Source organism: Hyla sarda, unplaced genomic scaffold (assembly GCF_029499605.1).
Source record: "Hyla sarda isolate aHylSar1 unplaced genomic scaffold, aHylSar1.hap1 scaffold_215, whole genome shotgun sequence".
NCBI classification, from domain to species: domain Eukaryota; kingdom Metazoa; phylum Chordata; class Amphibia; order Anura; family Hylidae; genus Hyla; species Hyla sarda.
In genome coordinates this window covers 120410-134145 of record NW_026608817.1, presented here as the reverse complement: position 1 = coordinate 134145, position 13736 = coordinate 120410, and the positions used below count along the sequence as shown (strand labels likewise).

Here is a 13736-nt window from a genome sequence, read left to right as displayed (position 1 = left end):
CAGTAGCTGAAGCATCGGTTCCGGGACACTACATACTCCCTTTCTTAAAATAATCTGGAGGGTAGTACCTCCGCTCCAAAGATTACCACAGCATTTAGTTTTGCTTGGCAATTTACTAATACATACAATATTAACCCCCTAAATATGTATATTTTTGTTTTGATGGGACTTTTTGATTGCCTTTATTATATTTTATTATTTTTAATATATACATTTTAAGTTTTTTTTACGTTTACGCTACTCACCGTGCATGATCACAAAAATTATATTTTACTAGTTCAGACATTTCCGTACACCACGATACCAAAGATGTTGTTTTTTTTTATTGCAAAAAAATAGAAAAAATAAAAAACAACATATTTGGTAGTGCGGTGTACAGAAATGTATGAACTAGCAAAATATACAGTTTGTGATTACGCACGGTGAGTGGCGTAAACGTAATTTTTCTAGGGAAGGGGCTTATTTAGATTTTTTTTAAAACAAAATGTTTTACTTTATTTTCTTTCTATTTTTCAATTCCATAATAAGTAACCATTAGACTGTATTTGCTGCTTCTTAATGTGTAATGACATTAACATAGTACTGATCAGTTCTATCAGTAATCGGTTTGTACAGCCTGCCTAGGAAGACCGCACAAGAAGACCGATGATCCTGTAGCACGGAGATGGATAAGAGACCTTCGGCTGCCATTTTAACCCATTGGACCCCTGTGATTGCAATGTGGGGTCTGATTACGTTCTGTTTCGGATCCGGTTTGTGACGTCAAGATAAAGCTTTGTTGTAGCCACAGGGTTAAAAATGAGTGTTATGCTGCAGGCTAGCTGGGAGTAGTAGTACTAATGATATATCATATGGTGATCTTGCTAATCTGATGTTCCCCTGTGACCCCTTCTGTCAAATGAGTTCCTACAGTGCAAAGTGCAGGAATGAGACCTCTCCACACTAGGATTCCATGACAACTTTACTAAACTTATGGCGCAAAATCCAGTGTAATACAGTTCTTATAGTTATAATAGACAGGACTTTACCTAGGTAGGAGACATGTGACCGAGGTGTAGGTAGTCCTGGCAATGATAGGACACAATAGACTTAGCCGACTGACTAGACTGCCTGGCAGGAGCAGGGCTGGGGGATGAGACTCTGGAATAAGTATGGCCTAGCCTGACTAAAAGGTTTGGGTCCACCCCTTTAACTGGGACGGGAAGGTTGGACTCAGGATTTTTCCTGTAACCATTGATTGGGAGGATCACGTGACCAATGCATCATCAGCCTGTCATATAGTAATGCAGAGTATTAACCTATTACTCTCTGAAAGTCTCAGTGTACACAATGCATACATGGATCATAGCTGGATTTAATTGGGACAATACAAACTCCCCTCATACATTATATATATATATATGTTACCGATATCAAAGCTTCCATCGATGACCCCGACCAGAGAAGAGGGAATGTTAAACCTTCTCTCGATCTGTGTGATCATACTCCGAGAATAGACAAGTGCCAGAGACTTAGTGATGTACGCGAAAGAGAGAGCGCAGAGGAAAACCTAGAAAGAGTAAGAGAATTAGGGTTAGAAGGAAAATCCACCTCAAACAAGCTATATATTCAGTGATGTCATACAGTGGGCGGGGCTGTGATCACATGTCTTTATATTACTATTATATTATAGCAGTGATGTCATACAGGAGGCGGGGCTGTGATCACATATTATATCAGTGATGTCATACAGGAGGCGGGGCTGTGATCACATGTCATTATATTACTATTATATTATATCAGTGATGTCATACAGGGGGCGGGGCTGTGATTTCATGTCATTATATTACTATTATATTATATCAGTGATGTCATACAGGGGGCGGGGCTGTGATCCCATGACATTATATTACTATTATATTATATCAGTGATGTCATACAGGAGGCGGGGCTGTGATCACATGTCATTATATTACTATTATATTATATCAGTGATGTCATACAGGGGGCGGGGCTGTGATCACATGTCATTATATTATTAGTGATGTCCTACAGGGGGCGGGGCTGTGATCACATATCATTTTTTTACTATTATATTATATCAGTGATATCATACAGGGGACGGGGCTGTGATAACATATAATTATATTATATTATATCATTAATATCATACAGGGGCGGGCTGTGATCACATGTTATTATATTACTGTTATATTATATCAGTGATGTCATACAGGGGTAGGGGCTGTGATCACATGTCATTATATTACTATTATATTATATCAGTGATGTCATACAGGGGCAGGGCTGTGATCACATGTCATTATATTATATTATATCAGTGATGTCATACAGGGGTAGGGGCTGTGATCACATGTCATTATATTACTATTATATCAGTGATGTCATACAGGGGGCGGGGCTGTGATCACATGTCATTATATTACTATTATATTATATCAGTGATGTCATACACGGGCAGGGCTGTGATCACATGTCATTATATTACTATTATATTATATCAGTGATGTCATACAGGGGGCAGGGCTGTGATCACATGTCATTATATTACTATTATATTATATCAGTGATGTCATACAGGGGGCGGGGCTGTGATCACATGTCATTATATTACTATTATATGATATCAGTGATGTCATACAGGGGGCGGGGCTGTGACCACATGTCATTATATTACTATTATATTATATCAGTGATGTCATACAGGGGGCGGGGCTGTGATCACATGTCATTATATCAGTGATGTCATACAGGGGGCGGGGCTGTGATCACATGTCATTATATTACTGTTACATTATATCAGTGATGCCATACAGAGGGCGGAGCTGTGATCTCATGTCATTATATTACTATTATATTATATCAGTGATGTCATACAGGGGGCAGGGCTGTGATCACATGTCATTATATTACTATTAAATTATATCAATGATGTCATACAATGGGCGGGGCTGTGATCACATGTCATCATGTGATATCAGTGATGTCATACAGGGGGCGGGGCTGTGATTACATGTCATTATATTACTAATGTATTATATCAGTGATGTCATACATGGGGCGGGGCTGTGATCACATGTCATTATATTACTATTACATTATATCAGTGATGTCATACAGAGGGCGGAGCTGTGATCACATGTCAATATATTACTATTATATTATATCAGTGATGTCATACAGAGGGCGGAGCTGTGATCACATGTCAATATATTACTATTATATTATATCAGTGATGTCATACAGGGGCGGGGCTGTGATCACATGCCATTATATTACTATTATATCAGTGATGTCATACAGGGGGCGGGGCTGTGATCACATGTTATTATATTACTATTATATTATATCAGTGATGTCATAAAGGGGGCGGGGCTGTGATCACATGTCATTATATTATTAGTGATGTCCTACATGGGGCGGAGCTGTGATCCCATGTCATTATATTATCAGTGATATCATACAGGGGGCGGGGCTGTGACTACCTCTGAGTAGTAGTAGGTGTGTTATATGTTTATGTCGCTCATGTGATGGTCGGTCAGTATAAAATCTTTTTCAGTCACATGATTCGTCTCTCTCTCTCTCTCTGGTCGCAGTCGTCCTTTCTCTTGGACGTAGATCAGACGCTGAGTTATTAGGAGATTTCCTGTCGTCCTTTGTTGATATTAGAGTGATGGTTCCAGGAGGTGTAATGGCGGCTGCGTTGTAGTAAATACTCGCACGCGGTTCTCACCTTTAGTGTGGACATACAACACGTCTTCTGCGCGGTCGCAGTTGCCTTTGCTGCCATGTTTATTGCCCTGTAAATTAAAGCATACCTGTAAGATCCCACAAACAAAACAACTCTGCTCTAAGTTTCTTTTTTTCCTCCTGATCATGTACGTGTAATATTTATGTCTCTATCATCGATATTTCACTGAAAAATAGCATATGACAGCTGCTCACTGTCTTTTCCATCTTGTCAAGGGGGGGGGGGGGGAGGGGGAGGCATGTCCTTCTCTTACCTGCACTGTGCTGACTCCTCCCTCTCCCTCACTCTGCCGACTCACTGCTCCAGGGAGCCTGGCAACCCTGCTCTGTAACCCTTTCCTCTCTGGTTTCATGCTGTACACACACAATGATTATTGGAGATTGCCTGTACTCTACCACCAAAGACAACATGGTGAGTGTATAACTTACATCTTCCTGTCATTCATGTGTATCATCCTTTGTCAGTCCTGTAATGCTGGGACTTGCAGTTTTGGAATAGTTGGAGATAAAGTGTTTGGATAACTCTTTATTACAGCAGTGTTGCCTTCAGCTGTGTGCCTACAGCTTTTTCAAAACTACAACTCCCAGCATGCCCAGATATCCTTTGACAGTCCAGGCATGCTTGAAGTTGTCATTTTGTAACAGCTGGAGGCACATGATTGGAGACAACGTGTTGCTGCGGCTGTGTTCCTCCTGCAGTCATGACAATCATCCATCTCCTGTCCATGACCCTTGGACACCCTCATGCGGCTGTGGGAATCATCAGTGTCCCAGGAGTTATGGGGACCCCTAGTGGTGGGATTTTCGGAGAAAGTTTTCTTTAATAAAATGTGAACATTTTTTAGAGAAGTATATTAGAAAAACTATTAATGTACAACATATAAAAAGTTAATATATATCTGAGAGCGACATTTAATTAAAGGGAAGAACAAATTTTGTGAAAAAAACCTGTAAATGTAACAAAACAAAAACCTGCGCCAACACACTGTAACGTGAGAGGACGATTCAGCTGTGGGAAGGATGCCAGAGGTAACTGGATCAGGTCATATATTAACACATTGCACCACTACATGAAGTTCAGCTGGGATCAGGGATGATGGGAGTGATACATTGTATGATAGGAGATTAGATTGTGATCTCCTGGGGTTAGGGATGATGGGAGTGATACATTGTATGATAGGAGATTAGATTGTGATCTCCTGGGGTCAGGGATGATGGGAGTGATACATTGTATGATAGGAGATTAGATTGTGATCTCCTGGGGTCAGGGATGATGGGAGTGATACATTGTATGATAGGAGATTAGATTGTGATCTCCTGGGGTCAGGGATGATGGGAGTGATACATTGTATGATAGGAGATTAGATTGTGATCTCCTGGGGTCAGGGATGATGGGAGTGATACATTGTATGATAGGAGATTAGATTGTGATCTCCTGGGGTCAGGGATGATGGGAGTGATACATTGTATGATAGGAGATTAGATTGTGAGCTCCTGGGGTCAGGGATGATGGGAGTGATACATTGTATGATAGGAGATTAGATTGTGAGCTCCTGGGGTCAGGGATGATGGGAGTGATACATTGTATGATAGGAGATTAGATTGTGATCTCCTGGGGTCAGGGATGATGGGAGTGATACATTGTATGATAGGAGATTAGATTGTGAGCTCCTGGGGTCAGGGATGATGGGAGTGATACATTGTATGATAGGAGATTAGATTGTGATCTCCTGGGGTCAGGGATGATGGGAGTGATACATTGTATGATAGGAGATTAGATTGTGATCTCCTGGGGTCAGGGATGATGGGAGTGATACATTGTATGATAGGAGATTAGATTGTGATCTCCTGGGGTCAGGGATGATGGGAGTGATACATTGTATGATAGGAGATTAGATTGTGATCTCCTGGGGTCAGGGATGATGGGAGTGATACATTGTATGATAGGAGATTAGATTGTGATCTCCTGGGGTCAGGGATGATGGGAGTGATACATTGTATGATAGGAGATTAGATTGTGATCTCCTGGGGTCAGGGATGATGGGAGTGATACATTGTATGTGATAGGAGATTAGATTGTGATCTCCTGGGGTCAGGGATGATGGGAGTGATACATTGTATGATAGGAGATTAGATTGTGAGCTCCTGGGGTCAGGGATGATGGGAGTGATACATTGTATGATAGGAGATTAGATTGTGATCTCCTGGGGTCAGGGATGATGGGAGTGATACATTGTATGTGATAGGAGATTAGATTGTGATCTCCTGGGGTCAGGGATGATGGGAGTGATACATTGTATGATAGGAGATTAGATTGTGATCTCCTGGGGTCAGGGATGATGGGAGTGATACATTGTATGATAGGAGATTAGATTGTGATCTCCTGGGGTCAGGGATGATGGGAGTGATACATTGTATGATAGGAGATTAGATTGTGATCTCCTGGGGTCAGGGATGATGAGAGTGATACATTGTATGATAGGAGATTAGATTGTGAGCTCCTGGGGTCAGGGATGATGGGAGTGATACATTGTATATGATAGGAGATTAGATTGTGATCTCCTGGGGTCAGGGATGATGGGAGTGATACATTGTATGATAGGAGATTAGATTGTGATCTCCTGTGGTCAGGGATGATGGGAGTGATACATTGTATGTGATAGGAGATTAGATTGTGATCTCCTGGGGTCAGGGATGATGGGAGTGATACATTGTATGATAGGAGATTAGATTGTGAGCTCCTGGGGTCAGGGATGATGGGGGTGATACATTGTATGATAGGAGATTAGATTGTGATCTCCTGGGGTCAGGGATGATGGGGGTGATACATTGTATGATAGGAGATTAGATTGTGATCTCCTGGGGTCAGGGATGATGGGAGTGATACATTGTATGTGATAGGAGATTAGATTGTGATCTCCTGGGGTCAGGGATGATGGGAGTGATACATTGTATGATAGGAGATTAGATTGTGATCTCCTGGGGTCAGGGATGATGGGAGTGATACATTGTATGATAGGAGATTAGATTGTGATCTCCTGGGGTCAGGGATGATGGGAGTGATACATTGTATGATAGGAGATTAGATTGTGAGCTTCTGGGGTCAGGGATGATGGGGGTGATACATTGTATGATAGGAGATTAGATTGTGATCTCCTGGGGTCAGGGATGATGGGGGTGATACATTGTATGATAGGAGATTAGATTGTGATCTCCTGGGGTCAGGGATGATGGGAGTGATACATTGTATGTGATAGGAGATTAGATTGTAATCTCCTGGGGTCAGGGATGATGGGAGTGATACATTGTATGATAGGAGATTAGATTGTGAGCTCCTGGGGTCAGGGATGATGGGAGTGATACATTGTATGATAGGAGTTTAGATTGTGATCTCCTGGGGTCAGGGATGATGGGAGTGATACATTGTATGATAGGAGATTAGATTGTGATCTCCTGGGGTCAGGGATGATGGGAGTGATGATACATTGTATGATAGGAGATTAGACTGTGATCTCCTGAGGTCAGGGATGATGGGAGTGATACATTGTATGATAGGAGATTAGATTGTGATCTCCTGAGGTCAGGGATGATGGGAGTGATACATTGTATGATAGGAGATTAGATTGTGATCTCCTGGGGTCAGGGATGATGGGAGTGATACATTGTATGTGATAGGAGATTAGATTGTGATCTCCTGAGGTCAGGGATGATGGGAGTGATACATTGTATGATAGGAGATTAGATTGTGATCTCCTGGGGTCAGGGATGATGGGAGTGATACATTGTATGATAGGAGATTAGATTGTGATCTCCTGAGGTCAGGGATGATGGGAGTGATACATTGTATGTGATAGGAGATTAGATTGTGATCTCCTGGGGTCAGGGATGATGGGAGTGATACATTGTATGATAGGAGATTAGATTGTGAGCTCCTGGGGTCAGGGATGATGGGAGTGATACATTGTATGATAGGAGATTAGATTGTGATCTCCTGGGGTCAGGGATGATGGGAGTGATACATTGTATGATAGGAGATTAGATTGTGAGCTCCTGGGGTCAGGGATGATGGGAGTGATACATTGTATGATAGGAGATTAGATTGTGATCTCCTGGGGTCAGGGATGATGGGAGTGATACATTGTATGTGATAGGAGATTAGATTGTGATCTCCTGGGGTCAGGGATGATGGGAGTGATACATTGTATGATAGGAGATTAGATTGTGAGCTCCTGGGGTCAGGGATGATGGGAGTGATACATTGTATGTGATAGGAGATTAGATTGTGATCTCCTGGGGTCAGGGATGATGGGAGTGATACATTGTATGATAGGAGATTAGATTGTGAGCTCCTGGGGTCAGGGATGATGGGAGTGATACATTGTATGATAGGAGATTAGATTGTGATCTCCTGGGGTCAGGGATGATGGGAGTGATACATTGTATGATAGGAGATTAGATTGTGAGCTCCTGGGGTCAGGGATGATGGGAGTGATACATTGTATGATAGGAGATTAGATTGTGATCTCCTGGGGTCAGGGATGATGGGAGTGATACATTGTATGTGATAGGAGATTAGATTGTGATCTCCTGGGGTCAGGGATGATGGGAGTGATACATTGTATGATAGGAGATTAGATTGTGAGCTCCTGGGGTCAGGGATGATGGGAGTGATACATTGTATGATAGGAGATTAGATTGTGAGCTCCTGGGGTCAGGGATGATGGGAGTGATACATTGTATGTGATAGGAGATTAGATTGTGATCTCCTGGGGTCAGGGATGATGGGAGTGATACATTGTATGATAGGAGATTAGATTGTGATCTCCTGGGGTCAGGGATGATGGGAGTGATACATTGTATGATAGGAGATTAGATTGTGATCTCCTGGGGTCAGGGATGATGGGAGTGATACATTGTATGATAGGAGATTAGATTGTGATCTCCTGGGGTCAGGGATGATGAGAGTGATACATTGTATGATAGGAGATTAGATTGTGAGCTCCTGGGGTCAGGGATGATGGGAGTGATACATTGTATATGATAGGAGATTAGATTGTGATCTCCTGGGGTCAGGGATGATGGGAGTGATACATTGTATGATAGGAGATTAGATTGTGATCTCCTGTGGTCAGGGATGATGGGAGTGATACATTGTATGTGATAGGAGATTAGATTGTGATCTCCTGGGGTCAGGGATGATGGGAGTGATACATTGTATGATAGGAGATTAGATTGTGAGCTCCTGGGGTCAGGGATGATGGGGGTGATACATTGTATGATAGGAGATTAGATTGTGATCTCCTGGGGTCAGGGATGATGGGGGTGATACATTGTATGATAGGAGATTAGATTGTGATCTCCTGGGGTCAGGGATGATGGGAGTGATACATTGTATGTGATAGGAGATTAGATTGTGATCTCCTGGGGTCAGGGATGATGGGAGTGATACATTGTATGATAGGAGATTAGATTGTGATCTCCTGGGGTCAGGGATGATGGGAGTGATACATTGTATGATAGGAGATTAGATTGTGATCTCCTGGGGTCAGGGATGATGGGAGTGATACATTGTATGATAGGAGATTAGATTGTGAGCTTCTGGGGTCAGGGATGATGGGGGTGATACATTGTATGATAGGAGATTAGATTGTGATCTCCTGGGGTCAGGGATGATGGGGGTGATACATTGTATGATAGGAGATTAGATTGTGATCTCCTGGGGTCAGGGATGATGGGAGTGATACATTGTATGTGATAGGAGATTAGATTGTAATCTCCTGGGGTCAGGGATGATGGGAGTGATACATTGTATGATAGGAGATTAGATTGTGAGCTCCTGGGGTCAGGGATGATGGGAGTGATACATTGTATGATAGGAGTTTAGATTGTGATCTCCTGGGGTCAGGGATGATGGGAGTGATACATTGTATGATAGGAGATTAGATTGTGATCTCCTGGGGTCAGGGATGATGGGAGTGATGATACATTGTATGATAGGAGATTAGACTGTGATCTCCTGAGGTCAGGGATGATGGGAGTGATACATTGTATGATAGGAGATTAGATTGTGATCTCCTGAGGTCAGGGATGATGGGAGTGATACATTGTATGATAGGAGATTAGATTGTGATCTCCTGGGGTCAGGGATGATGGGAGTGATACATTGTATGTGATAGGAGATTAGATTGTGATCTCCTGAGGTCAGGGATGATGGGAGTGATACATTGTATGATAGGAGATTAGATTGTGATCTCCTGGGGTCAGGGATGATGGGAGTGATACATTGTATGATAGGAGATTAGATTGTGATCTCCTGAGGTCAGGGATGATGGGAGTGATACATTGTATGTGATAGGAGATTAGATTGTGATCTCCTGGGGTCAGGGATGATGGGAGTGATACATTGTATGATAGGAGATTAGATTGTGAGCTCCTGGGGTCAGGGATGATGGGAGTGATACATTGTATGATAGGAGATTAGATTGTGATCTCCTGGGGTCAGGGATGATGGGAGTGATACATTGTATGATAGGAGATTAGATTGTGAGCTCCTGGGGTCAGGGATGATGGGAGTGATACATTGTATGATAGGAGATTAGATTGTGATCTCCTGGGGTCAGGGATGATGGGAGTGATACATTGTATGTGATAGGAGATTAGATTGTGATCTCCTGGGGTCAGGGATGATGGGAGTGATACATTGTATGATAGGAGATTAGATTGTGAGCTCCTGGGGTCAGGGATGATGGGAGTGATACATTGTATGATAGGAGATTAGATTGTGAGCTCCTGGGGTCAGGGATGATGGGAGTGATACATTGTATGATAGGAGATTAGATTGTGATCTCCTGGGGTCAGGGATGATGGGAGTGATACATTGTATGATAGGAGATTAGATTGTGAGCTCCTGGGGTCAGGGATGATGGGAGTGATACATTGTATGATAGGAGATTAGATTGTGATCTCCTGGGGTCAGGGATGATGGGAGTGATACATTGTATGTGATAGGAGATTAGATTGTGATCTCCTGGGGTCAGGGATGATGGGAGTGATACATTGTATGATAGGAGATTAGATTGTGAGCTCCTGGGGTCAGGGATGATGGGAGTGATACATTGTATGATAGGAGATTAGATTGTGATCTCCTGGGGTCAGGGATGATGGGAGTGATACATTGTATGTGATAGGAGATTAGTTTGTGATCTCCTGGGGTCAGGGATGATGGGAGTGATACATTGTATGTGATAGGAGATTAGATTGTGATCTCTTGGGGTCAGGGATGATGGGAGTGATACATTGTATGATAGGAGATTAGATTGTGAGCTCCTGGGGTCAGGGATGATGGGAGTGATACATTGTATGTGATAGGAGATTAGATTGTGATCTCCTGGGGTCAGGGATGATGGGAGTGATACATTGTATGATAGGAGATTAGATTGTGATCTCCTGGGGTCAGGGATGATGGGAGTGATACATTGTATGATAGGAGATTAGATTGTGATCTCCTGGGGTCAGGGATGATGGGAGTTATACATTGTATGATAGGAGATTAGATTGTGATCTCCTGGGGTCAGGGATGATGGGAGTGATACATTGTATGATAGGAGATTAGATTGTGAGCTCCTGGGGTCAGGGATGATGGGAGTGATACATTGTATGATAGGAGATTAGATTGTGATCTCCTGGGGTCAGGGATGATGGGAGTGATACATTGTATGATAGGAGATTAGATTGTGATCTCCTGGGGTCAGGGATGATGGGAGTGATACATTGTATGTGATAGGAGATTAGATTGTGATCTCCTGGGGTCAGGGATGATGGGAGTCATACATTGTATGATAGGAGATTAGATTGTGATCTCCTGGGGTCAGGGATGATGGGAGTGATACATTGTATGATAGGAGATTAGATTGTGAGCTCCTGGGGTCAGGGATGATGGGAGTGATACATTGTATGATAGGAGATTAGATTGTGATCTCCTGGGGTCAGGGATGATGGGAGTGATACATTGTATGTGATAGGAGATTAGTTTGTGATCTCCTGGGGTCAGGGATGATGGGAGTGATACATTGTATGTGATAGGAGATTAGATTGTGATCTCTTGGGGTCAGGGATGATGGGAGTGATACATTGTATGATAGGAGATTAGATTGTGAGCTCCTGGGGTCAGGGATGATGGGAGTGATACATTGTATGTGATAGGAGATTAGATTGTGATCTCCTGGGGTCAGGGATGATGGGAGTGATACATTGTATGATAGGAGATTAGATTGTGATCTCCTGGGGTCAGGGATGATGGGAGTGATACATTGTATGATAGGAGATTAGATTGTGATCTCCTGGGGTCAGGGATGATGGGAGTTATACATTGTATGATAGGAGATTAGATTGTGATCTCCTGGGGTCAGGGATGATGGGAGTGATACATTGTATGATAGGAGATTAGATTGTGAGCTCCTGGGGTCAGGGATGATGGGAGTGATACATTGTATGATAGGAGATTAGATTGTGATCTCCTGGGGTCAGGGATGATGGGAGTGATACATTGTATGATAGGAGATTAGATTGTGATCTCCTGGGGTCAGGGATGATGGGAGTGATACATTGTATGATAGGAGATTAGATTGTGATCTCCTGGGGTCAGGGATGATGGGAGTGATACATTGTATGATAGGAGATTAGATTGTGATCTCCTGGGGTCAGGGATGATGGGAGTGATACATTGTATGATAGGAGATTAGATTGTGATCTCCTGGGGTCAGGGATGATGGGAGTGATACATTGTATGATAGGAGATTAGATTGTGAGCTCCTGGGGTCAGGGATGATGGGAGTGATACATTGTATGATAGGAGATTAGATTGTGAGCTTCTGGGGTCAGGGATGATGGGGGTGATACATTGTATGATAGGAGATTAGATTGTGATCTCCTGGGGTCAGGGATGATGGGGGTGATACATTGTATGATAGGAGATTAGATTGTGATCTCCTGGGGTCAGGGATGATGGGAGTGATACATTGTATGTGATAGGAGATTAGATTGTAATCTCCTGGGGTCAGGGATGATGGGAGTGATACATTGTATGATAGGAGATTAGATTGTGAGCTCCTGGGGTCAGGGATGATGGGAGTGATACATTGTATGATAGGAGTTTAGATTGTGATCTCCTGGGGTCAGGGATGATGGGAGTGATACATTGTATGATAGGAGATTAGATTGTGAGCTCCTGGGGTCAGGGATGATGGGAGTGATACATTGTATGTGATAGGAAATTAGATTGTGATCTCCTGGGGTCAGGGATGATGGGAGTGATACATTGTATGATAGGAGATTAGATTGTGAGCTCCTGGGGTCAGGGATGATGGGAGTGATACATTGTATGATAGGAGATTAGATTGTGATCTCCTGGGGTCAGGGATGATGGGAGTGATGATACATTGTATGATAGGAGATTAGACTGTGATCTCCTGAGGTCAGGGATGATGGGAGTGATACATTGTATGATAGGAGATTAGATTGTGATCTCCTGAGGTCAGGGATGATGGGAGTGATACATTGTATGATAGGAGATTAGATTGTGATCTCCTGGGGTCAGGGATGATGGGAGTGATACATTGTATGTGATAGGAGATTAGATTGTGATCTCCTGAGGTCAGGGATGATGGGAGTGATACATTGTATGATAGGAGATTAGATTGTGATCTCCTGGGGTCAGGGATGATGGGAGTGATCCATTGTATGTGATAGGAGATTAGATTGTGATCTCCTGAGGTCAGGGATGATGGGGGTGATACATTGTATGATAGGAGATTAGATTGTGATCTCCTGGGGTCAGGGATGATGGGAGTGATACATTGTATGTGATAGGAGATTAGATTGTGATCTCCTGAGGTCAGGGATGATGGGAGTGATACATTGTATGATAGGAGATTAGATTGTGATCTCCTGAGGTCAGGGATGATGGGAGTGATACATTGTATGTGATA

The 13736-nt window shown here is 42.9% G+C and overlaps 1 protein-coding gene across 2 annotated transcripts in view; it reads right to left on the bottom strand.

Annotated features, from left to right (window-relative positions):
- The window catches only part of LOC130319655 (solute carrier organic anion transporter family member 1A2-like), a 108804-nt gene that overhangs the window by 69418 nt on the left and 25650 nt on the right, over window positions 1–13736 (bottom strand). For both annotated transcript variants that reach the window (XM_056552959.1, XM_056552960.1), the window contains exons 2-3: window positions 3734–3800; window positions 1408–1549 (exon numbers count right to left, since the gene is read on the bottom strand). In XM_056552959.1, coding sequence (XP_056408934.1) covers window positions 1408–1549; window positions 3734–3800 — 209 coding nt within the window. The remainder of the gene's footprint in view (window positions 1–1407; window positions 1550–3733; window positions 3801–13736) is intronic.